The sequence below is a fragment of the Carettochelys insculpta genome, chromosome 1, assembly GCF_033958435.1.
Source record: "Carettochelys insculpta isolate YL-2023 chromosome 1, ASM3395843v1, whole genome shotgun sequence".
NCBI lineage: Eukaryota > Metazoa > Chordata > Testudines > Carettochelyidae > Carettochelys > Carettochelys insculpta.
Window position 1 is genome coordinate 358,002,214 of NC_134137.1, and position 27,356 is coordinate 358,029,569.

At 44.0% G+C, this 27,356-nt stretch overlaps 1 protein-coding gene across 8 annotated transcripts in view; it reads right to left on the minus strand.

Moving 5' to 3' along the window:
• Positions 1–26,624, minus strand: part of MAGI2 (membrane associated guanylate kinase, WW and PDZ domain containing 2) — a 1,201,350-nt gene extending 1,174,726 nt beyond the window's left edge. For all 8 annotated transcript variants that reach the window (XM_075017288.1, XM_075017279.1, XM_075017302.1 and 5 more), the window contains exon 1: positions 26,054–26,624. In XM_075017288.1, the coding sequence (XP_074873389.1) occupies positions 26,054–26,354 (301 nt within the window). In that variant the 5' untranslated portion in view covers positions 26,355–26,624. The remainder of the gene's footprint in view (positions 1–26,053) is intronic.
• Positions 26,625–27,356: the final 732 nt, after the last annotated feature.

Below are 27,356 nucleotides of genomic sequence, written 5' to 3' on the forward strand. Positions count from 1 at the left end.
GCAGTTTGGTATGCAGGTGTTTAGAACACCTCACTAGCCACCAATCAATCAAAAGTATAACACCATTACAAAAAAAAGCAAACATCATTCTGGGATGTATTACGAGGCTGTTGTAAACAAGACACAAAAATTTGGCACTGCTGTACTGATGTTATTCATGTTCTTCTTATCAAAATCGTATCTATCATGTTCTTGGACTTCCTGTATTCGATCACCATGTTCACTTCCTACAGTCCTTTTGTTGGAATCTTGTGTTGCAGATCACCATCTCATGCTCTGTAGCAAACTCTAGTAGTTTCTCACCTCATTCGTTTCTTTCTCCATATCCAGACTTTCCCATGACTCTCTCCCAACCTTCGTTATCTGTTCTAACTTTTGCATTCCAATCTCGTCTGATGATCAACACATCTTTCTTTGGTCTCTCCTCCACCGTCTTTCTCAAGTCTTTATAGAATTGGCCAGTCTCTTCCAGGTCACCGGCTGAGTGACCCCGCTCAGTTCGGTCTGGAAGGGGGGAGAGATGTGATGGAGTGGGAGATACCTGTGTGTATGTGAGTGGCTCACAGAGGGTGTGGGGCTCCTGCTGAGGGTAACCCTGACAACCAGGTAACACCTTTGTACTGGAGACAAAGGAGGAGGTGGAGCCTGAGGGGTTTGAATTGGAACTGGGAGTTGAAAGCAGTTAGTCGGGGCTGGGAGAAAGAGAGAGACAAAGGAGGGGGCCAGGCCCCAGCTCTGGGGGCCCCTCGGGGCCTCCTTTCCCCAACATGGATTGAACTGGCTGTTTTTGCCTGCTGTACTAACTTCTTTGTATAAGGCTGTGTCCTGTCGGCTAATAAACCCACTGTTTTCCTGCTGAGTAAGAGACTCTCCTGCCTGCGGACAGGGTGCAGAGCTTGGGGGACCCCAAAACCCCATCACACTGTGTTATACATAGACTGGCAGAGATGTGTTGGATGGGATCAGGAGAGATATGCAGTTGCGAAGTCATTTGGTCAGGAAACGAAATGAAGCATGAAGCAGGAGTTGGATTCCTTCTTAGTAAAACAGACAGAAGAGCATTATTAGGATACAAACCAGTGAATGCAAGAATGATGGTAGAGAGATTCGAAGTAAAACCGTTCAATATCTCAGTTGTTCAGGTGTATGCACACACGTCGGATAGCACAGAGGAAGAGACTGGCCAATTCTATAAAGACTTGACAAAGATGGTGGAGGAGAGACCAAAGAAAGATGTGTTGATCATCAGACGAGATTGGAATGCAAAAGTTAGAACAGATAACGAAGGTTGGGAGAGAGTCATGGGAAAGTCTGGATATGGAGAAAGAAACGAATGAGGTGAGAAACTACTAGAGTTTGCTACAGAGCATGAGATGGTGATCTGCAACACAAGATTCCAACAAAAGGACTGTAGGAAGTGAACATGGTGATCGAATACAGGAAGTCCAAGAACATGATAGATACGATTTTGATAAGAAGAACATGAATAACATCAGTACAGCAGTGCCAAATTTTCCAAGGAGTGGATACAGACAGACCACAGTCTAGTGATCGCAAACATCAAGATAAAACTCAAAAGAAAATGTAAGACACAGTTTAAGACACAAAAAGTAATTCTTCTGCTCTACTCTATACTGAGTAGGCCTTAACTGAAGTATTGTATACGGTTCTGTGTGCCACAATTCAGGAAAGATGTGAAAAATTATAGAAAGTCCAGAGAAAAGCAACAAAAATGATTAAATGGTCAAGAAAATATGACTTACGAGAGAAGCTTGAAAAAATTGGGTTTGTTTAGTCTGGAGAAGAAAAGACAGAGGTGACAATAACAGCTTTCAAGTACGTTACAGATTGTTACAAGGCGAGGGGGAATTCTTCTCCTTAAACTCCAAGGATAGGACATGAAGTAATTAAATTGCAGCAAGAGCCTTTTAGGTTTGACCAGGTCCACTGATGGGGGTGGGGAGGCAAAAGGGGCAGTTGCCCTGGGGTGTGATGTTCAAGGGGGCACAGAGCTCCAGCCCCTTCCACACTTGGCCCTGACCTTTTAAAGTGCCTGCTGCTCTGTCACATATCCCCTCCCTTTCCTCCCTTGGCCCCAGGGAGTTCCCCCTTCCACTTTACCCTGAGATCCATGGTAGCTGTCAGCCCACTGGGTGTGACATTAGGAAAAAAGCTTACAGGGTACTTAAGCACTGGAATAAATTGTCCTGGACGGATCTTGCAATCTCCATCATTTGGAGATTTTTAAGAGCAAAACAAACACATGTGAGGGATGCCCTAGGTAATATTTACTCCTGGACTGAGCTCAGGAGATTGGACTAGATGACCTATCAAGATCCTTCCAGTCAGATGATTTTATGATACAATGTGCATCTTTGGGGCCTAAACACCTTTAAAAATCGGGCCCAGGTGACCTTCCCAAGGTCTGTGCAGAACTTAAGCGAGTCCAGATTTCTTGAGTTCTAGTCTAGTGCCTCAACCACAAGTGTCATCCTTCTCTTCCTTGCTCAAGTACGAGAAATATACTAAATAACTGATAATCAGTGTGTAAGAACTACTGAGAACCTATCAGCCTAAAACAACAACAATTCCAAACACCTGTGTATATAACACTATTGCATTTAGTAGCTGAACATACTCTTTGGAATAACAGTATTACACTATATGCAGCTCTATTCTTACATTTACATAACAGACCACACCCCAAACATAAAAACTTATGTATTCTGTATTAACACTTATCTATATGTGTACCAGTTAAAAATAGGGATTTAAAAATGGAAAGTTATAAAAGAAAAAAAGTTGCTCACTGAACATATATTATTTCAAGAGAAAAGATCAAAAGCAATATATTAAGTGATTTTAAGGATGACATGAAATCTGGCATTTTAAAATCTGTTTACAGTTATTTGTTGGGAAGAAGTCAACATAGTTTTGTATAGGAAAATCATTCCTCACCAAGTCTGCAGGTTGAGCCTCTCTCGTCCGGCACCCTCAGAACCTGACTGGGGCTAGATGAGAGAGTTTGCCAGACCGTGGGAGGTCAGTATTGTCTAGAATTTTAATACCATTGTCACCGCTAACTGGGCTCTTAGAAGTATCAGAGAGGTAGCTGTGTTAGTCTGTATCTTCAAGAACAACAAGAAGTCCTCTGGCACCTTACAGACAAACAGATATTTCAGAGCATAAGCTTTCGTGGGCAAAAAAGCTTTTGCCCATGAAAGCTTATGCTCCGAAATATCTGTTCATCTATAAGGTGCCAGAGGACTTCTTGTTGGGCTCTTAGAAGACACTTATGAGTAAATTACAGCTGTCTGGCTGGGGGTGGCCATGCTCTACCTTCACGCAGGCAGCTTGGTGCCAGGGGCTGGAGGAGGCATAGCACTGAGAGCTGCAGGACGTATCAGGAGCCAGGCCAGCATTCAGCTCCTCTCCTGGTAACTGGGAGAGGGAGGTGTGAGAAGAAGAATGGGGCAGGAGAGGTGAAGGGAAGAGTGGGGCAGAGGACAGGAGTGAGTGATGGGCTGGGAAAGTCAGTGCATCATCATAGAGTATAACCATTTGTATATAATGGACTTTCGGAATTAACGGACGACACCCCTTCCCCAACAGTCCGTTAAATCGAAGATTTACTGCAAAGTAAATCAATTAATTTGGAAGGAGGATGTTAAAATAACATCAAGGCACATATTTTGCCCTTTCTTAAATGTGGCACCACTCCATTGACCTAAATAAGAAATTCAGAGTACAGCTGAACACTACTGAAATGAGGTTTCTACTGATAATCCACTAAAGAACACACACAAAGGCAAATCTGAAACATCATTTGGAAAGCATACCTTTTTGGATTCTCCACAGTGTGTTAGATGAACTTGAGCTGTATTTTATTATTTTGAGGCCCCCATGTGGAGCTTAATAATTTAGGCGAGGATCTTCAAAGGAACCGAGTGCCCATGTCTCTTTAAAATACATTAAGATGGGGTCCCTCGCTCCCTAATTCTGTTTTGACAATCCCAGGTGTAGGGTATTTGACGTAAGGAGTTCATGCAGCTTACAGTCCAAAGGTCTGATCCTGTAAGAAGTAGGAACTGCATCTTTACGGCTACGTCTACACTAGCCCCAAACTTCGAAATGGCCACGCAAATGGCCATTTCGAAGTTTACTAATGAAGCACTGAAATGCATATTCAGCGCTTCATTAGCATGCGGGCGGCCGTGGCACTTCGAAATTGACGCACCTCGCCGCTGCACGGCTCGTCCTGATGGGGCTCCTTTTCAAAAGGACCCCACCTACTTCGAAGTCCCCTTATTCCCATGAGCTTATTCCCATGGGCACGTCAATTTCGAAGTGCCACGGCTGCCCGCATGCTAATGAAGTGCTGAATATGCATTTCAGCGCTTCATTAGTAAACTTCAAAATGGCCATTTGCATGGCCATTTCGAAGTTTGGGGCTAGTGTAGACACGGCCTACATGTGTTCAGTGCTAAGCACAATGTCAGCTCACTGTAGTACATACCACAGGTCTGAATGACACTAGTGTAAAGCCACTTGAACTCCAGCGGAATCACGGGAGTTATACACTCAGGTAAGAAAGCAGAATTTTAAGTTTATTGTGCCACACTACTGACGAAGCAAAGCATTATCACGTGTCAGAGGGCAACTGCAGCAGGACATTTAAAATAATAGGAAACAAAATGTAGGTGAAAAGACAGATTTTCAGTCTTCTCTCACAAATTTTATCATTTTGAATCAGAACCCCAATTTTAATGCAACTTACCTGAATGTGTACTAAGGCATATAGTCTTGCTAAAGCCCTTCATATCTGCAGGTTCAGAAGAACAGGGAAGTATGCACGGTTGTCTTCAAAAGACTAGTGCATTTATTTCCTTCAGATGGCTAAGCCAGCTATGCTTGAATACAGCATGACAACAAAACAGCTTTAACAGACTGGTAGGATGTGTAGTCTGAAAACAAGTAATGTTAGGCAAAGTATTGATACAGACATCTAGTCCACTGTGATACCCTGATAAATACTAAATATCCCTTTAGGCAATTCAGTGGAATTATTCATTCCGTGTTCCACTCTTAGTTCTACATTCCCCTTTCCTAACTAAATCAGCTGCACTCTACTTCCTCACTTACATTTACTATCCAAGGCAGGCCCTTGTTTTTATAGTGAATTATTTAAGAGAAAAGCTAGAAGCCTTTCCTTAAAGTCAGAATTTTTCTGCAGTTTACAAAGACAGTACGAAGTTGTGAATGGTACAAGTCAGTATAAATTCTGGGGTATATTTAATCTTCAAAGCAGGCCCCAATTCTATGGGCTCTAATTGCTAACATGCTGATGCAAGAAACTACCTGCTGCAGAAATCCAAAATAATCTTCACTGAACTGAGTACATAATAATACTTGTATGGAACTATACTGAGTAGGTGATACTGGCACAGCAAAACAAAACCAGAACAGGACATGTGAAAATATGTCTTTCCAACCAGTGAGGCATAAATCAGCATGGATGTATAATTCATAGCTGTCTTGCTTAAGGTGTGTGAAATAGAAATGCCATGTTCTTCCAGATACTTTGCAAGCTAGTACAAGGTCTAGTCAACTGTTCAAAAAATTGGACTTAACAGTGTTTCAAAGGAACATCAGTCCCAAGGACACTCAACACAACAGCTAAAGAATAAAAATATCCAGGTATGTTTACCCCAGGGAATGGAGCACTCATAAGCAACTGCATAGTGCTAACATGCTACTACACAGCTGCTATTAAAAAGCTTGCTGAGAAAACCTGGAGTAGCCTTCAGAAGACTTATGCAGTACTTCTGATGATGAAAGGTACTTGCAACTCTGCATGAGAACACAACTGAGTTAATACATGTTAACAAATAATTTTGAAAGAACCAAATCTTGAAACTCCTGCAATGTACCCATTCTTCAGTTGAAGCTTAGGGTGCATAGCATCTCTTTGAACCAAGCCCTATATCTGGAGCTCAGATTAGCAGCAGAGATGATGAGCAGACCGCAAACCAAAGAGATTTTATGTGACCAAGAGAAGCCAAGTAGGAAGCAAGTCTGGAAGATTATCAAAAATATGAACTGTATTCAACAAATTGACTACTTGGTTTTAGAATGCTATGGTCATTTGTTAATTAGAGAGTCCATAAATGCACTCAGGACTTTACAAAGAGACAAAAGGAAAAGATGCTGCCCTAAAAAGCTTTCAAGATATATTTTATACACGATGCAACACATGGGAACAAACAGCTTATTATGCTAACACCAAAAGCATCTGTGAAAAAGAGACAAGAGGCTAATTTGTCATGTGGGTAGTATAATCTACCATCCTCCATACATTCTTGTAGAGGGTTACTGTAAATTCACCAGACCTACATTACAGGGGAAAACACGGTAACAAGAAAAATAAATAAATAAATAAATAAATAAATAAATAAATAAATTTAAAAAAAAACCCACCAAGAAACAATTCTTGGACTGAAGATTTGAGTGATACGTTTTCATCAAAAAAAAATATTTTGAAGTCCCTCCTCAAATGCTTTGTGTAAATCATGGTCTGCAAGGCCACACTCACTGTCTCTCCTGTAGGTAGGAGACAGCATTCTCAATAGCTGATGGCCCACAAACACTCTTGGGCTATGTAACCATGGAGGTTGTTCCTCGTCTAAGTTATTTCAGAGTCATTGTTCTAGCAGAGAATGCGAGTCACTGTAAAGAAGAATATGCAAACAATTGACTTGCATATCCATTCTAATTGCAGAACCTCCCCCGACCCCATGCACCCCTGATATGCTGCGCCTGCACCATGAAACAAAAGACATCCCCAGCCATTTGGAAGAACAACTACCTTCTTGGGAAAATCCTTTCCCCACCTGTATCTCTTTACCTCTAGAGACCTTGAACAAAGAGGGAGAAGAATTTGATGGTCTAATACAGGGTATCCACATCTTTGTGTTGTTCACAGTTCTTCTGGGGCTTTTGTTCTCTTACCCAGACATTCCCCATGCAAGGCAAGTACTGGAAAGCCCCCTTCCTCCATCCCAGCCTCATCTAGGAGCAAGAGATTCCCTACTACTGCCCCTAGCACTCCAAATGAGGGGGCCCATTCTTTTTAGCGGGGGGGAACCTCCTACCATATTCCCTTTCTCTCTGAGGAGGAGCGCCAATTGCCACTGCAAATGTGAATGAACTGGTGGGGTAGCAGGGAGTGGCCAAAAGGAGAGAGGAATGTCACGGTGTGCCTAAGGCTTCGGACTGCCTTACTGCTTGTGGTAACAGATCATGCAGCTGATCATACTTCCAAAACAAAGTCTGGGTTTTTTTAAGTTACAGCACAGTGTGTGTCTCTCAGGCCACTTCAGTGGCCAGTAGACATTCAACACAACCATACACAGTAGTGACCTCAGTTCCCTCTAAGCTGCAGAGCTGCAAGTGCGCCGAGCTGCCATGGAGAAATAGGACTCTCCCCTGACCCCGGCCCTACTGCAGCCAGGGAAGAGGTGACTCTCGTCCAGCCCCAGCCCAGCCCTGGACCTGAACCTGCCATGGCCAGGGAAGAGGTGCCCCTCTACCCAGCCCCAATCCAGTCCAGTCCCAGACCTGATTCAACCAGGGAAGAGGCTCCCCTCCCACAGCTCCAGGTGACCCTGCAGCCCCAGACTCAGGGCTGCTGTAGCAGGTAAAGGCTTCTCTCCTGCCTAGCTCAGGTGCTGAGGAAGTGGAAGGGAGCTCAGGAGAGTCCTCTCTTTCCCCATCACATCCCCAGCACAACCTGAGCCCCAACCCTCTCATCCCCTGCTGCATCACCAGTTGGAACCCTCTCCCTTCCTGCACACTAATCTTCTCCCCCCACCCCACCCCCTGCCACCACAAAACCCTAAGCCCCACCACTGCCACATGAATTCCATCATTCCACACATCCCTGGGGACAATTAGAGGGAATGCCAATAGTGATGAATGCGTTTCACATACTTTTCCACTAACACAAAAAAACAAATACAAACTAAGAACATAAAAACGACCATATTCATCTAGCCCAACATCCTGTCTTCCAACAGTGGAAGATGGAAAAAAAATGGGCAAAAAAATCAAGTGATCCATTCTCAGCTGTCCAATCACAGCAGCCAGCAGTGGGAGATTTAGGGGCACCCAGAATATGGGGTTGTATCCCTGATAGTCTTGGCTGATAGCCATTGATGGACCTATCTTCCATGAAAGTATCTAATTATTTTTTTACTCCAGTTATACATTTGGACTGCAAAATGTCCTCTGCCCTTGAGTTCCACAAATTGACTGTGCACCATGGAAAGAACTACGTCATTTTTTTTAAACCTGCTCTCTCTTAATTTCATTGATAAGCCTTGTTTCTTGTGTAACATGAAGGAGAAAATAACATCATCCTTATGATTTTCTCTAGACCACTTTTGATTTTATAGACTTCTATCATATCCACCCTTAGACAACTCTTTCCTAAGCTGAAAAGCCCCAGCCTTTCAAATAAGTCCCAGGAAGCTGTTCTTTACCCCCAATTATTTTTGTTCCCATTCTCTGTACTTTTTCCAATTCTACATAACTTTTTAAAAAGATTAAACTGCTCATTTATATTACTTGGGACTCCCACACATTACTATTCACAGTATATTTCTACAATTCATTTCTGGAGAACAAATTCTTTAGCACACTTTAATCCGTACATGTCTATGCATGCTGGCCCTGCTGTGTTATTGATAAAGGTTTTGGTTTACAAGACAAGGACATTGTACATGGGATTTGTCATGGAATGGAAGTGATTAAAATTAAGCACCTATAAAAGCCTTTACTCTGGCCATCAGCTGGATTCCCAGTGACCAATGCATGAGAGACTTTTCTGCAGCAACTCAAGGCCCATTGCAACCTCTGATGTAAGCGTACGTTTGTTTCACTGGGGAGATGCCTACTTAGAACAATGGGTCAGTTTGACCCTCCATCCTTAGACAATAAAGAAACCCATCTGAAGATGAGAATAAATCCAAACCAGATGTAATGCAAAAAGTAATGCCAAAATAATTAAATTACATTTATACAGAGAAAGAAGTGTGTTCTAGTGCATGGGGCGGGGAGTAAGGAGACCTGGGTCTACTCTTGACTGCTGTGGCACTTTGGGAAAATCCCTCCATCTCCCCATGCCCTTCTATCCTTCCCACCATTTACTTAGACTGTAAAGACTTCAAGGCAGGGTAAAGACCATAGGTGCTGGAACTATGCGTGTGGGGGGGAGGGGTGCTGTAGCACCCCCTAACTTGAAGTTTACAGGCCTTACAGTTTGATTCAATGGTTTTCACCCCACTATATAAATTGTTCCAGCATCCATTATCAGGCCTGTCTCTCACTGAATGTTCATACAGTTCTAGCCCAATGGACCCAATCTCAGCCGCAATTTGTTGATATTATCATACTACAATAATAACACAGTGAATGCACTCAAAGATGGCTTAATCTCTTTTCAAGACTAAAACACTAAACAATTGTATTGGAGAAGCAGAATTCTAATCCTAATGATAGCTCACTTTTAGAGAAAGTTACACAAACACACAAGTTTGGTTTATGAAGAGAAGAACAACATATGAGACTTCAGTAAGAATGTGGGCAGGAAAAAAAAAAAACTTAATTGCTTGCATTGAAATTTATTGGAACTTGGCCATGACACCAAGATTACCAAGCTACAATAAGTATCATGGAATCTTCAGTTACATCATCTTGCTTAGAATTTCCTTTTTTTTTTTTTTTAATTATGGAAGCTGTCCAGAAATCACTGTAATGAGTACAGTATACATGCCTGGAGAGAAAGATGTAAAGACTGTTGTTTTAATATCTCATCTGCAATTCACTTTCCACAGTAGCACATTCTTAGCACCCTAAGTGGCAATAAACACAATGAACTTGCATGGATTAGATTGTTAATGGTGAATGTTGGTAAATGTCAATTTCACATAAACATAGGCCAATGACAAACTATTTCTATCAACAGCAATCTAGATTTACAGACTGGCAACATAAAAAATGCTGCTTGACAACTTTAAGTTTGATATAAGAGTATTTACTTTGATATCTTACATGTGATTTGACAATGTTTTCATGATGACAAAGTTTTACCATTTTTCATCTCAATGTTACTGTCATTAAATTATAGTTGTATGCTCCTCCCCATAACTTACCACAACTTTAAAAAATTAAATCAATAAACACTGAAAAAACACTTAACATAAAGAAACATTCATACTATCTATCAAAATTATAATGAATAAAAATGAAATTCTGCCAATCTTATCCACATAAATTCAAGGGAAGAATGCCCCTCCCCACTAACCAACACCGATTCCTGCAGCAACTAGTTGCTCAAAAGTGTTCAACAGATGAAGCTGAATGTACTTGACCTACAGATCTTACTGAAGAACAGCAAAAACTGGTACTGCTTTGCTGTCATGCAGATGTTCTATTGCTTATTGTTTCCTCAGACTTCTACATTCATGCATAATAATATTACTGCCATTAAAAAAACAGCCAAAATGCTCATAAAGTAAAGGTTGGACAAAAATGACATGCTTTCTTTAAGTATCTACTGAAGATAGTGGACAAATGTGTGTGCTCAATGGTTCTGAATTAACTACAATTATTTCAGTGACCCACAGCCACATGAACAACACAAAATTTCAATGTAAACACAAATCCAGATGATGTTATTGGAAACCAGTAAAAGAAAAACAACTTCATTGCATCCTCTCTCTAAAATCTTTCAAACTATTTTTATTGGAAGATAACCAAAACAGAGTGAGTGTTGAAAAAGCTCTTCATATTGGCTTATAAGAAATTCCTACATTCTTTTTAAAGTTTACAAGGGATGGACAGCTCTGCACAAGTGAGTGAAGCAAATAAACTAGAGGAAAAACTGAACAGTTCAGGAAATGTGTACACAATTTATGTGACAAGGAAGCCTCCTTATATCAGCAAGCTGTAGCTTCAATACAGAGGCAACTCAGCCCTGGGTAGCACAGACTGAACCTCTCTAGTCCAGCACCCTGGGGACCTGACTCTGCCAAATGAGACAATTTGCCAAATTACAAGAGGTCAGTATTGTCTAGCTGCATTACCAACATTTCCACTGCTTACTGGGCTCATAGAAGACTTTTGAGGGTAAATCAGAGCTAAATAACAGCACAGAACACTGAGAACCAGGACTGGTGGCTGTGAACAAACTTTGTGAGACCACGGGATACTTCACCACACCCATAAGCAGACATCAAGATAACTGAAATCATGGATGTTGACAGACCAGAGAGTGCTGGCCTAGAGAGGTTTAACTTGTAATTGTGGAAGCTTAGTGTACCCAGGGCTTTGGCATTTTTGTCTTTAGTTTCTAACCATGCTGCCCAAATTCTGTCTACACTACAGCTTCCACCTTGAAGACCTGCACCAGAAGGGCATAACAGTTTTAAAGCTTCAGATAAATTCATTAATTTATCAGACTAATCTGATGAAATGTGTCTTACCTACAAAAGCTCATTACCTAATAAATAAAACTGTTAGTCTTTAAGAAACTGCAAGACCTCTTGCTTAGTTTCAAAACATGAGAATAAGCCAGGCAAACACGATATAGAATGTTCCCAGTTAAAAATGCTACATTAAAAATGTATTGTAGCTGAATCTTGATTCACTGTTATTTGTGTTGCCGCTAGCAGCTAGAGGCCCCAAATAAGTGATTACATTAATTGTTGTAATAAAATATTGTCCTTGACCCAGAACATTTGCAATCCTAGTGCATTGTTAGAGATGACAGGTAGCTACAACAAACATGGGTGGAGGGTAAAAGGACAAAGTGACAGTGACATGATCATGGTTAATGTAACAGAATAGCTAACAGTCATACCACACCAACTATATCCACCATACTGTACATGTCAAGGCAGAGGTGAGGTTTAAAGCAGGGTCCAAAGAAGGTAGCTTTGCAGTTAATTACACTCAGCCTAACCAATACCCCAACAACTTAAGTAGATAATATGTTCTTCATTCCCTATCCTAATTTGTTGTTTTGTACTTCTGTGTCCTGTTAAAAAGCTGCTGAGGGTTACAGTCCAGAAAGACTGCACTTTATCTGCAGGTATAGGTTTTAACTTTAACTTGTTAATGTTTGCAACATACTTCCACTATACTCTGAGACAAAACATGCTGCTAGATAGTCCTATAAAAATACAATGACACATCATAAACTGTAAAAGGCCTGATTGTTTTTTCAAGCTAACTTGCATTTTGGCAGTGTAAAGGGGCAGAAATTACATTTACAGTGAGTAAAGCATCCACACTCAAATATTTAGGTCAGCTTTAATATGTCCTCTGAAGGAAGTGAAAAATCCACACTCCTGAGCAGCATAGTTAAGCCAACCTAACTCTCCAGTGTAGACATGCTAGGTCAATAAGAAACATGGCCAATGGGAGATGCGGGGATGGTGTGGCAGCACCCACCCCTCCATGCCTAGGAGATGGACATACCAGTCACTTTCAGGAGCCACCTGAGGTAGGTGCCATCTAGCCAGTGTCCACACTCCAACTCCCTGCCCTCATGCTGAGTTTTCTCCTGCAACCAAAATTCCTCCCAGATTTTGTAGCCCAGACCTTCTCCTGCACTCTGAGCCAAACACCCAAACTCTCTCCCAGAGTACTCATCCTGCATCATCTCCAGCACACCAAACCTCTACCCCATGTTCAGATATTAGCCCATCGCTCCCTGAACCCCTAAGTCTCATCCCCTAGTCCAAATCCTGTACCTCATCCTGAGCCCCCAGTCCCTGCACCAGCCTGATGAAAGTAAGGACAAGGAAGAGCAAGTGACAGCGGGATGGGGGATGGAGTGATCAGGGTGTGGGGCCACAGAGAAGGGACAGGGGAGGGGTAGGGCCATAGGGAAGGGATGTGGTGGGGCGGAGCAAGGCTGTTCGTGTTTGTACAATTAAGCACTTGGCAACCCCAGAAGCAGACCCTAGTATCTATCAGTATCATAACAAGAGCAAGATGAAAGGGGCAGTTGCCCAGACCTCAGAGATTCAAGGGGTTAAAAAATGGGGTCCAGTGAGGCCAGCCCTGTGCAGAGACTACAGGGGGAGCATGCAAGGAACATTGTGTGTGAACATTAGCTTCAGAAAAGGGCAACTAAAATGATTAAGGGTTTGGAACAGGTCCCATATGAGGACAGGCTAGAGAGACTGGGACTTTTCAGTCTAGAAAAGAGGAGACTGAGGGGCAATATGATAGAGGTATATAAAATCATGAATGGTGTAGAGAAAGTGAATACAGAAAAGTTATTTACTTGTTCCCATAATATAAGAATTAGAGGACACCAAATGAAATTAATGGGTAGCAGGTTCAAAACTAATAAAAGAAAGTTTTTCTTCACACAGCACACAGTCAACCTGTGGAACTCCTTACCAGAGGACGCTGTGAAGGCCAGGACTCTAACACAGTTTAAAACAGAGCTCGATAAATATTTAGAGGTTAGGTCCATAGATGGCTATGAGCAAGGGGTAAGGTATGGTGCCTAGCCTTTTGTCAAAGGCAGGAGATGGATGGCAGGAGACAAATCGCTTGATCGTTGTCTTTGGTTCACCTCCTCTGGGGCACCTGGCACTGGCTACTGTCGGCAGACAGCATACTGGGCTAGAGGACCCCCCCCTTGCTCAAACTCCACACCGATCCAGGTGCTCCAGACCCGGCCAGAGTTCCGCAAATAACTGATTCAGCAAGTGGAGCTGTGTTCCTCTGTTTATAGGGCAGACAGGCAGATCATAATTTCCCCATTTATTCAACAGATACCTTGTCCCAATGTTGGCATTCTAGATCGCCCAAATTCAAAAACCAAGCCGTGTTATTTAACAAGGACTGGTCAGATAAACCATACCACATTGTCTCTGTTCTGTGAGTGGATAAAGGTGCTCCCACCTCATGTACACATACTTTTATGCATTCCCAAACATTTTATTAAGCCCCATACCCCGCCAAGCCCCAAAGAAAAATCAAACACTGCATCCAGGGGCCAGGCCTGTGTGTTGGAGCTCAGGGAGGAAGTGCCACCTCTACCCACCTACTCAGCTCAGCATGTCATCCAGCCTCCCTGTGCTGGAGGGGGTGCAACAACAAAAATGAGGCATATGACCCTGTGTGCTCCCAATGGTAGGGAGCACAGATACGCCTACACAGTCGAGTGCCAAAATGCTGAATTACAGCTCTTATATCTGTGGAAGCATAGCCAATTCTCAGGTGGCATATGTGGTCATAATTCCATTGAATTCAACAGACCCATGCCAACCGACCCCAGCTAATGAACTGACCCAATCAGTGTTTGTGTAAGAAGCTTCAGACAAAATGACAGTGCTAATCTAAACACAATGCACCTCTTCAGGTCTTGATTGGACTGTAAAAAAAATTAGCTTAACCTCTTACGTGGTGAAAATGGAGCCCCACTTTTTTTTTTTCTTTTGGTCCCATCCCTGCTGTTGTTGACAGAAGCTAGATGTTCTTTATAAAATGGAGCCCTGAAGTGGCTCTCCCTTATCTGATAAAATGAAATATACGGATTAATTCTTTTAGGAAATCTGTTTGCTGACTGACTGCAATGTAAATATTTCCTATAGCTTCCCCACATGCTGCAAAGGTGAAGAGATTTTCTCTGTGCAGAAAATGAAAGAAAACATATAATTTAGTGAGTAATAGTCCCCAGTTTAGTTCAGTTAATGCAATTAGGTACTCAGATATAGATGAGTGTGATCTAAATACCCGGTTAGATAAAAGGCAACTGGCACCATTTTTCTATACACTAGATACATTGGGCCTGAACTCCCACCATACAACATCAGTTTTATAGCAATTTGAATGTGTTGACTAATGAAGTTGCACAGGCTTTTACTGATGATATAACTGAGTGGATAACCTGGCCCACTGTATATGCCTGTTGTAATTTTTCCACTTCTCCTATTAATCTGTTATGGTTGCTAATGACAACTGTAAAATCTGCTTCTAGGTTTTTTTTTTCTTTTGTCCTCAAGCTGCTCTAGTTCTCTATTTCTGAGCCTTATTCAAAAAAGGGACTTACTACAATTCTATGCTGAGCCAGAGAAACATTAAGTTAAAAATTCTTCCCTGAATCACTGACTGTCATCAGTCAGTTGGGGAAAACCCTAACCCTACAATATGATGACTTCAAGTGCCCATTTCATCTGATTCTACATTTTACAGGACAGAGTCTATATTAGTGAAGTAATTGGACAAATTACCTTTTCCTCATAAAAAAAATCTTATTTGGCAGCGGTAATAATTTCTGGAGTGGTGACTGTGATAAGCACAACTAAAATCCCACTGAATCCCTAATGGTATGGACATAAGAGAGACTTAACAAGTGCACAGTCCTCATCCTGGCCTTTTGCACTATGATGGTATCTCTCCTGGCCTCAAAGACCCAGAGCCTGCTTAGATTTGATCATTCCTGAGCTGTGCTGTACAAATGCATCTGGCCTTTGCAGGGCTTTAATGACAATGCTCTATAATTATGGAAACTCTCTTGCTGTCTTAGTTAATCCCCCAACTCAAGAGGCAGTAGCTAAATTAGTAGATCTCCCACCAACATAGTGCTGTCTACCAACAGGATTAGGTGGGTATAACTATGGTAGGATAACCACATGACAGATGAATACAAACAACATCTTTATGTCAAAATGTTGAGGGGTAAAGGGACTTCGAAGTTGCCCAGGCACTTCGAAGTACCAGCGGGTTAGCTGGGGCTAGATGCGAGCCAGCATTTCGAAGTTTAACACTTCGGAGTTGCCATGGGGGATAATTAGCTTAATGAAGTGCTGCATATGCACCACAGCACTTCATTAATAATCTCCTGACAGCCTACTTAGCATGCTCCCTTAGAAGTAGGGAGCTCGTGTAGAGAAGCCCACTGTGAAGCAAATGTACAAATGGTATGTGATACCATTATAGTGCATTATTAGTGGAATGGTGCAATTTAGGGGGGAAAAGCCTGAGCTGGAGAGATACCGTAACACTGGTGCTACAACTCCAAATTCTTACCTAACAAATCCCTATTAAAGTCTTCAGATTTACCCCAGAGATAAATTTGGTCCAACGAGCCAAATTATTTTGAGAAGAAAGGGGTACCACGTTTCAGAAACGGAACATTCACAAAAAGATAGTAAGTACATGAAGGATGGTCCATTGATTTTCTTTCTAACCCGGGACATAGAAGCTGGATTCAATTCCCTGTTCTGCCACAGATTTCCTGTGTGACCTTGGGCAAGTCACATAAGGTCAAAATTGTACATATATTAGGGACTTGAATTGACATCTAGTAGGATCTTCAAAATTGGCCAAGTCCCTAACTGCCACTGAAATAAATGAAAATCCCACAATGTGAATCTCTGTATCTTGAGGCACCTAAATACCTCTGGCCTTCAATCTCTCTGTGCCTCAGTCCCCTACTGTAATATGGGGATAACAACACTTCCCTAACTCACAGGGCGGTTTTGAGCAAAATGAAAAATTATGAAGTGTTCAGGTACCAAAGGCATGAGCAACATGTAAGCACCGCAGATAAACAGAACACATCAAAAACTTTCTACAAGCTCTCCTAGATTGGAATGGGAGCCCATGAGCAAAGCTAAAATTTGAGAAGTATTTCCGGAAGCAATATAAAATTTCTGCTCTCTCGACACACGGCCAACATCTCCCAATCCATGTTCTTGGTCTTTTACAAATAGATTGCAATCATGTGTCTCACCCCAGTCCTAAAGAGAGACAGCTCCCACTAACGAAAATGATGCTCTAGTTATTAACAAAACAACCAAATTCACTTCTAAGCACAATGTTATGAAACATAAAATAATTTTAAAAATAACAATTTAGTTGGAGTCCTCAAAATAAGATGACAGTCCCACACAGACACAGAGAAAGGGATGTGAGAAAACATATAAGGAAATTGATTTTCTTCCCACTTACACCAGTTTTACACCATTATAACTGAATCAGTCATGTTACCCCTCTCCCCCTGGTTTACAAAAGTGAAAGGTCCATACAGCCAAATAATTTTTCTGCCAGGTTTACAATATTATCCTGAATGAAGTACTTAGGGAAACAAAGATTAAGCTTCGTAATTATTCTCTAGTAGCACTTTGTAGTAAGTGAGAAGTGGGAAGAGGGAAAGATTTTTTCCCCCAGAACACGGAGTACAAAGAGGAGAAACAGCCAATCCCCAAATAAGTGCTCTGAGGTCACCTTCAATAAAAACAGAATTCCCTCCTTACTAAAAAGAGACATCCAGCCCACATTTTTCACCAGTTCATATCAATGTGACAAAGGACAAAACAAGAACCTTATTCATCTGCTTCTCCCACAATCCCCTGCACCACCTTCTACACCACACCCTATAACCCTTCTGGACCACAAAACCACTATCCTCCCCTGTTTTAAGTCCTCTCTTGTTTTTTCTATGATGCACACAAGGAAACTGGCTAGGCAATATACTTTTACATCTCACGGAGGAGGTCTGCATCTCTAGTGTGGGAGACAGAGACTCAAGGACACTGGAATTCATGCTGGGAATTGGTGCCTCTTTGACAGATGCTGAATATCACAGAGGCAGAAGCTCTAGGGCAGCCATGTCAAACTCATGTCCAGGGGGCTGCAAGCATCCCGACCAATTTTTTTTTTTTGCAGACCTTGATTAGATGGAATAAAACATCTAAGTGCTGCCCACCCAGTCACACACACTTCTATGACATACATGAGCAGCAGGGCACGCAACAAACACCAATCCCAGCTCCCTGGACTGTGTTCGGCACTTGCGCATTAAAAGCCCAGGATGCCAAGGGAGTTTTAATATGCATATGCTGGATATGGACAGCCCAGGGTGCTAGGATTGGTGTTTGTCATGTGCCAAAGAAGGGTATGTGACCACTCTAAGGAGAGGGGCGGTGAAACCCAGGTTGGCCAAGGTAGACGGGGCACCTGCCTCGGGCACTGGCAGGTAGAAGACATGAGGGGCAGATCAAAGGGCAGAGGAGCACAAGGCAGAGTTATACAAAGTGGGGGCACAGGGGGAGTGCAACAAAACCCCTTTGGGATGAGGTAAAGAGGGGTACCTGCCCAGGGCAGAGGTAAATAGGGAGCCACAGGGGGTGAAGCAAGGGGCAGCCAAGGATCACAAGATAGATGAATATGGGAAGCAGGTACGGGGGTGCAGTGTAATGCTCATGTGGCTGGGGGGCAGTGCTTTGGGGGGGGCAGTGCAAGCCACAAGAGGCCTGAGGGGATAGTGCATGGAACAGGGGCAGTGCAAACCTCAAGAAGACTGAGGGGGCAGAGCAGTGGGATCTGCGGTGCAATGAGGGCTGCACTGTAATGGGGAGTAGTGCAGGCCTCAAGAAATCAGTGGGGTGGTTCAACGGGGGCTGCACTGCAGTGGAGGGAATACAAGCCCCAAAGAGGCTGAAAGCAGGGGGAGAACACAGTGCAATGGGGGATTGCAGTGTAAACCCCAGAATGTCTGAGAAGGAAGTGCAGAGAAACTGCGAGGAGTGCAGTGTAAACTGGAGGGGAGGGGGTCTAAGAGGCGGAGGGGAGTGCAGTGTTTCTCCTTTGATGGAACTGAAAGGAAATCTCCTTTCTGGGCTTTGGACAATAGCCACAGAAACTGTGAGATCCTGACCTGGTCTTTCTACTCATCACCCCCTCCCCTACTGGGGGCTACCCAGTCGCACCCAGCTCCCCCTTCTTCTTTCCCTGCTTCCTCTCTGCAGGAAAAAGGTTGGATTGTGATGTCTTCTTCTATGGCTCACTGAAAGGTGGTTGGAAAAAGGGGAATCTCTAACATCCGTATGGGGGGAGAGGTTTCACTGTGTTGTACCCACTCTGTACAAAGGTGAGAGGAAAATACGTAAAATCAGCCAAAGCATCATTTGAACCTGGTCACAATGATTGACAAAGCAAACCCTGCACAACGGCAATGTTCCAACTTGATTACACCCTTAGTGTCATAACATCAGGAGCGTTCCACCAGCAAGCTGGCTGTGATCAGTTCCTCTCAGCCCTAATCTTCATTCTCTAAATCTGTACAACTTCATTCCCCTCAGATACCACTTCTTTAAATTAACTCCTGCTGCAGTTCCTTCCAGCCACAAATCTCAAACACCACTCATTCCTTCATGTTAGTAACTCATGACTTTACCATGTGGTAGACTACCCTCATTTTTAGGGGTGATGAAACTGACAGCACAGAGAGTGCGGAGCAAAACAACAACAACAACAAAAATAGCAGTTATCTCAGCTCTTCCATTTTTCTGTGAAATTGTCCACTATCATGAAAGTCATATGCCCTTAGTTTACAGAAGTCCTAAAGACCATGGGGTAGAGAGACGCAGGATTCCACTTATCCAATACATACAGAGAGTTGTGACATGGAGCATCACTCTATATGAGGAGGAGATGACTATTAAAATATCCTCTATAACAATCAGTAGTCAGACACTTAAACTTCTGTGGACTTTGAACTGAGGTTAACCAGTGCAAGAATGACAGAGTACTGCTTCTGGATTTCATTCCTGGAATTTGCCTAACTAAAAACGTTATGTGATAAACAGCAGACCAGACTTATAGGTTTGACTATCACATTCCGGAGTGTCATGGATAATTTTCTGAAGCAGAAAAAACCCAATATCTTAATGTACTATTTTTAAAAAAAATAAGACATGCATTATTGTACTCAAGCTGTTCACGCTATTTAAGCACCACACAGTCATTATCCATGTTATTTTTTTGCAAATGATGCACATCTGTGATTTTTCACCAAAAAACAAACAAGCAAACATTTAATTAGCTGGTATCATAAAAATTTTTTGTGTGGGAGGAAATTTTATTTCAGTTTTTACATTTAAAAAAATACTATATATAAACAAAGGAACAAATAACACAGCATGGTCAGTATGTATTTGGATAGTATTTTTATTAACTTAATAACATTTTTATTCAAGCATTTAAGTACCAAAAAATTCCAAAACAAATTTCTTTATTATATTCATCAAGAAGCATAATGGGCAGGGAGACACCTGCCAGACAAATATTAATCTTTTAACTCTGTAAAGTACAAAATATCTATTTTTAAAAGTGCAAAAGATTGCCAAAGAATAAGTTCAAAGTACAACAAAGTTCGTATATGCCAAAAAACACTTAACAGAGTAAAAAAACCATCACCCTGTTACACTTAAAGTTGTTCACAACTAAGGCCCCAATTTATCAAACCATTTAAGAATATGCTTAAATTCCTCTCTCTTCAATAAAGCATCTAAACACATGCTTAACTTTAAGCAGACAACTGTCTCACTCACTACAGTTGGATTTAATCCTATGCTTAAAGCATAACCTCCAGTACTTAGCTGTGCTGAGAAACTAAAGCAGCAGATTAAAATTTAGATATGTAAATGGTAGTGTAAAAGCAAAACAAAAACCATATAAAAATAACAATCCAAACCGTTACTGAGTTACCAGCTGGCTATTATTCCAGAGTACTGGAAATATTTAGATAGTCAGATCACTTGATTGCCTTAATAGTCCAATGCTACGCTAATCAGAGATGTGGTCACAGGCAGCAATTACAAAGCAAAATCTGCTCTGTCCTGCCTGAGTTCAGAAATCCCTGGTTTCAGATGTTCCGATGTTGTTTTGCTATGGTGAGGGGTGGGAAACTAGGATTCCCAGATTATAACAGAGTCTTATGAGGATTTCCTGAAGCCCAAAACACAGCAGCCTTCTGACTGAAAATATCAGAAGTTGGTACATAGGCACAGGAACTACAAGTTTGGAGATTGCTGCAGTATCCTCACCCTGAATCAGAGGCTCCACTCCTGACAGCCGCTTATGGAGTCCCAGCTCCCAAACCAGATGTTGGCCCCAAGCCTAAAGCTCTGCTTGTGGCCCCACACTCAGACTTCTAGCTGCTGGCCCCACACTTGCCCCCACCCTCAGTCCCCTTGCCCCTGTCATGTCCCCCAACTCCTGGAGCCATGGCCCTGCTCCTGGCCCATACTCTGTGGGAGAGAGGAATGCAGACAGGGGCAGGTAAAAAGAGTATGGGAACCAAACTGCTTTCTAGTTTTATTTGGTTTTCAGCAGCCCCAGTATAAAGTGTTCCAATGTCACTGGAACGGTGGCACCTTATGTAGGAAAGGAAAAGACTTGTCCAACCAATTGCTGGAGCTTAGTGCAGGCATAAGAAGTATTGTGAAAGTGGAGGCTATCCACAGAGTGACTTTGGGGAATACCATTCCTTCTCTCCTGTGGAGCTCCTCAATACAAAACCTGGCTTCTAAACCTATTGAGGGTGAGGTAGAAGCTGTTTTCGCAGTAAATTGTTAGTCAGTAAAGGAACTTTTAAAATTACTACACTTTTTTTCTTAAATGTAGTGCACCAATGTGCATAAGACCAAGGAGTTTATCCAAAATATTTGTAAAAGTTGCCAAGTTTGAAATTAATGACTGTGGTTCCTCCTCATCTGTGGGATTCACTAGAATCGTTTCAGGCATCAAAATGACTTTGGAATAGAAGTTCATAATGCATTACAATTACAATTTGATTTCATTAACAACTGCATTGCTTTTCAACATTCTTCCACTGATACAATGTCTCAAAAATCTATCAGATACTATGGGTGAAATCACCTCTCTACTCACACCATGGGAATTTTGCTATAGACTTTAATTGATCCAGGGTTTCACTCCATATGTTTTTAACAGAATCATCAAGGTTCTACCAACAGGTCAGAATGGAGAAGTTGCATAATAAATAGCAAACTGACTCCAACAAATACATTCTCTACGGACTACTAGTAATAGGATATACTGTAAATCACAATGGTTGCTATCACACTAAAATTCTTATGAGTTTATCTTCATTGTACAAAGCCTGTGCACAAATTGTCTATTAAATTCCTTACGGCTTGTGGTCCACACCTTCATTTTCAACATAAAATCCTGTTGCATGATTGCTAACTAGTTTTCCAGGAGGTTTCTCACTCCCAAAGATACGTAGAGACACTGCATTAAGAGAATGTACTTTGCCATGAGAAATACTTGAGGGCTGGTATTTTGGACTTTATTAAACTTTTAGGCTTGGTCTACATGGTGACGTCCTGCTGGCAGCTTCATGCTCACGAACAGTCTCACAATTTCAAATGGCTGCTCATTAGCACATATCCGTGGTTCATTAGTATAGCCGTGGAAGACCTCACTGTCAGCAGAGGTTGCTGCCAGCAGGAAACGCACCACGTAGACATAGCACAAGGGGCTGGTGACAGAGGGGGTTTGTGCCGACAGAGGCACATCTACGCAGCCTGTTTACTGCCATCAGCACCCTCTGCGGGCAGCCAGATCTTATGCAGCTATGCTAATGAGCTGTGGAAATATGCTAATGAGCAGACATTTGCAATTGCAAGACTGCTCATTAGCACGAAGCTGCCAGCAGGACGTCTCACTGTGGACCCAGCCTTAGACTTCAGTATTAAGACTTTATTTAGCTTCATAATGAGATATAAGCTTGATTTTTTTTACCATTTCAAAACTCCTTCTGTCTAATAACCATGCACAAAATAAATAATCACAAATTAGTATTGCAGTTTCGCCCTCCTGCAATTCCAAAACAGTTAAGCTAATGCCTCTAAAACTGAATTAGGCACACACACATTTCATCCAACAACTAATTTTGATTGCTGAGTTATAAAAACGTTCAAACAAACAGAAGTGCTCAAAGACCCATTCACATCACATTATAAATAACAATATTCTACCTCACGGTGCTTTCACTCTAAGACAGCACTCACTCTGGAAGAGAAGCCAGAGTCACATGGTCCTGTCAAGGCCAAACTATTTTAATTAACTGTGAGCACTGAAAAACATACAGATAGTATTGATAAATTATGCAGAAAGTATGGCAATAGCCTCATTAACCTTGTTCCAGAACACTGAAGGGCTATGTCTACACTTCAGCGATCTATCAACTGAAGTTACTGTCAGAAGAGATCTTCCAACAAAGTTTCTGTTGACAGATCGCACCCACACACAAATGTGGATCAAAACAGCAATCCTCTATGTTGACAGAGAGTGGCCAGAATGCCTGGCCACTCTCTCAAGAGAATGGACAACCATAAGCTCAGCAAACCGTGCTGCCTGGTGAACTGGAAGCCCTGTCTGTCAGCCCTGGTGCATCTACACGTCTTTTTTGTTGACAAAAACTGTCAACAGCAGCGTTATTTCCCATCATGGAGAGGCAGAGTGCTCTCGGCAGAAGTGCTGAGTTTTGTCAACAGACTGTTGACAAAACACATTTTGTGGGTAGACGCTTCGTGAGTTTTGTAGACATAGCCACGGTGTGTTATAACTATAAAGAGAATAAAGCTACAAAAATAAAAAGCATATTATTGCCCATCTTTCTTATACTATTGAAAAATACTCTTGGGAAAAGTAATTTGGGGAGGAAAACTTAAGATATGTCTGTGTTCTTCAACCAAGGAAACTTAAGACTAGATTTTAGATCAGGCGTGTCCAACCCGCAGCCCGCAGGCAACCCTGGACAGCTAGTAATGCGGCCCCACAAGATCATAAACTTTTAACATTATTATGTGATTCATATACATTAACTATATTATATATTTTATATACGGCCCAAGACAATTCCTCTTCACTCAATGAGGCCCAGGCAAGCCAAAAGGTTGGATACCCATGTTTTAGATTATACTGTGCAGTTAGCAAAATATTTATAAAAACAGCTTTTGAAATAAAGAAGTTGTGTCTGGAATCTACTGCTTTTGCTGGAGTCCCCCAGTAAAGGACAGGTAATTCCAGCTGGCAATTTCCTTTCAGTTCAAGGACCCTGGCAGATGGCTAACCTTCATAGCATGTAGCTAGGTTGGCTGGTCAGTGTGTTGAGGAGGCTGTCCAACACCATGCCATATGCCTGGACCGCAGTGAATGTAATGTATATGGAACCTGGAACTCAAGCATTCAGCATTTCATTCAAGGAACTGCAAGTATTTGTCTGGAATCTGGACTAGCGCTGATGACTTTTGTACTGAAAGACATCTTATACAAGTGGCACAGACTGTAATGAATCACTAAACACTTTGACTTCAAAAAAAGTTCGAAAAATGATGAGAAGGTGGAATGCTGACACTGTTTCATGTACTTTAATGATGTGTTAACTGAAACCAACCTAAAGCTAATTGAGAAAACCACTTAAAGCTTTTCTGTAAAGGAAAAAAAGAGGTAATAACTGAAACCAAATAAGGACATGTCTACTTACCTCTCTGCCTTTTTGACATAAAAACTCAATGGAAAGTACTACTCCCTTTCTGAAATCACTACAAACCAAGACCAATTCACATTATATTTACTTAGAAGCTAAAATATCATAGCAGGCTTCCTGGCACACAGAGACAGAAGCTGACCCAGCACAACAAGGTTGAACTGATTCAATTCTTTGCACTTTCTCATCTTCACATATTTCTTCAATTATTATCAAGTTCTTTGCCTTTTCTGTCCTTCAAGATATGACTTACAATGCTCAGAGTCATAGGGAGTCCTTCCACTGATTTTAGGGAGCTTTGGGTCAGGCCAGTCATGTTTTTCAAGCATTTGAAACCTCTTGAAGCCATTGTAAATAACAGGCTACCCATTAAAATAATGGAATTCACCTATAAAATTCTATTGGGAAGTATCTGAGGCAGTTGAAGAAGCTCTCCATTATGCCTCCCTATCTGTACCAAGGTTGCTCTTTTTGGACTCAGAATACTGGTACTGAACTTATTACCATGCAGTATTCATGTAGATTCCAATGGCTGAGCCCAAAATGCCTTAGGGTTTTGTGTTTTTTTTTTAAACTCACACAATCGACCACTGCATCATTATCAAGGCACCACTTATGAATATGGTTATTACTGGAATTTCCCGATGCTGTGCTCCACAAACGCTTCTGTAAGTGGCAGAAACCTTTGTTCCAAACCTTCTCTATCATTCCCTCCAAGTCAATTTAGTCCAAAGGGGGAAAAAAAGGTTTCACATAAAATCTGGTATCTTTGATCCTATTCACATGCCTGGAATACTGATAAGCCACTCCCGCACTTTTATATATAGATATAGATATAGATATAAAAGAAACTGATGACTGGTTAAAGTTTATGGTTCTGTCCTCTAACTTCCCACCCAGCAGCCTTTCCTCTCTGGTGCCAGGCTATGAAATCCCCATTCCCCAGGGCCAGAGGCTTGTTTTCATCAGGGATCAAGTGAATGAATCTTCCTACAAGAAACTGAAGAGAAGCTAAAGCTGCCCTAAGTCTCCAAGGAGCTGACAAGCAGCAGCAGCAGCAGCAAGTAGCAGCCTTCAGGGAAGACGCCCATAACAGGCAGAGCTAAGGGTACCCAGCTCCCAGAGGCAAGCTCTAGGCCACCTTGTCTAGCTAGGAAAGCCCGCTAGGAGCGTCCAAAGCCCCGCTGCTTGCTGGCTCCTGGCTCCGCAGCGCCGGCTGGCGCCCTGCACGGCCACAGGGGCTCACTCCGGCGTATGCTCCTGTCACAAGGCTTGGCTCCTCTCCTCCCGCGCAGGGCTGCGGCTCCCTGTGCCCGCCTGGCTCCTGGGCTGTCTGCCCGCGGCCCAGGCTCTGGCTGCGCCCCCCACAGCCCCCAACCGGGGGGCCTGCGCGCCCCGGCCCGGCCCAGCCCTGACAAAGTTCGGGCGCTTGCTGCCCCGCGGCGAGCGCGCCCGGCTGTCACTGACGCACATTTAATTCCTCCCTGCACACGCGGCGCCGCCGCCCGGGGGCAGGTGCTGGACGCTGCCCGGGGGCGAGGGAGGCGGGGGAGGGTCACCCAAAGTTGCGAGCCCCGCGGGGGCGGCCTGCCCCCCCCCCGCCCCCAGTCCCTGGGCGCTCCCGGGCCGCCCCCTCCAGCCCAGCGCGGCCGGGCGGGGACTCACCTTGCCTGACGCACTTGAGCCGGAGGGGGTCTTTGCAGTGCTTGATCACGGCCAGCACATCCCGGATGGTGAGCCCGGCCACGGGGGTCTCGTTCACCTCCAGCAGCAGCTCCTCCGGCACCAACTTGCTGCCGCTCTCATAGGCCACCTTGCCGGGCTTCACCTCGCCCAGGTAGGGGAACTGCCCGTTCTCCGCCCCCCCTTTCAGCTCAAAGCCCAGCTGCCCCTCCTGGTTCCTGCCGAGCACAATCTCGTGGACTCTGCTCGTCCAGTGGCTTTTCTTCTTCAAGCCCTTGGACATTGCAGTGGGGATGGGCTGGCGGAGTCTCCCCGGCGTGCTGGGTGCTGGGCTGGAGCCCGGCTCCGCTCTGGGGCGGGGGCTGCGGCGGCTCCCGGCCGGCTGGAGGGCAGCGCAGGGGCCGGCGGGCGAGCAGGCTGCAGGCTGGGGAGCTGGGATGAGTGGCTGGCGCCCTGCCGGGTGTCTCTAGCGGATGGCCATGGCAGCCGGGACCCTGCGCGTGTGTGCACTACTTGTACAGTGAGCGGCCGCGGGAGGAGGGGAAGGAGCCGGCCCGGGGAGCAGGGGGCGGAGCAGGGCTGGCAGAGCGGGAGGAGGGGCGGGGGTCTGATCGCGCTCGCCTCCAGCCTGACCCGGTAGTGAAGACCCAGAGAGAGGCTGGCTGGCGCGGCAGGAGAAGGCGGAGAGGAGCCGGGCTGGGTGGGGAAGAAAGGGAGGGAGGCCCCGGGAGCTGCAGTCTCTGCGCCCGGCCGAGCCGTGGACAGGGCGATACGCCCCCGGCTGCTGGCGGCGGACAGCGGGACTCCTCCCCTTCGCCGCCCGGGAGGGGGACCGCCGTTGGGATACCAGCCGCCGCAGCAGGCCTGCCCCTTTGCGGCCCGGCTCGGCGCCCCTCCGTCCCCCCTGCGCCCCGAGCGCCTGCTGCTTTCCACGCCGTGCCTGGCCGCGCACCCGAGCCTGGAGCGCCTGGGCCCCCCAGTCCCATTCCCCGCGCTCCAGAGCCACTCCCCGGCTGACCCCATCTCTCTGCCGATGGGGTCGGAGACGGAGGAGACGGACACGTCCCAGGCCTAGGCAACCCCCAGACTCCGCTGCCTCCTTCTTCCAGCCGCTGCCTCTTGTTTGCCGGGTTCCATGGGAGGCTCCCCAGGGCAGGGAGGGTGGTTTCTAGTCAGCCTGTACTGCCGAGCGCCTGGTCCCTGAGGGCCTGTGCTACAAACAACAGGAGTAGAGTGGGAAAAAAGAAGCGAACTCCTGTATCCTGCCTTTACCCGGTGCTCCCCA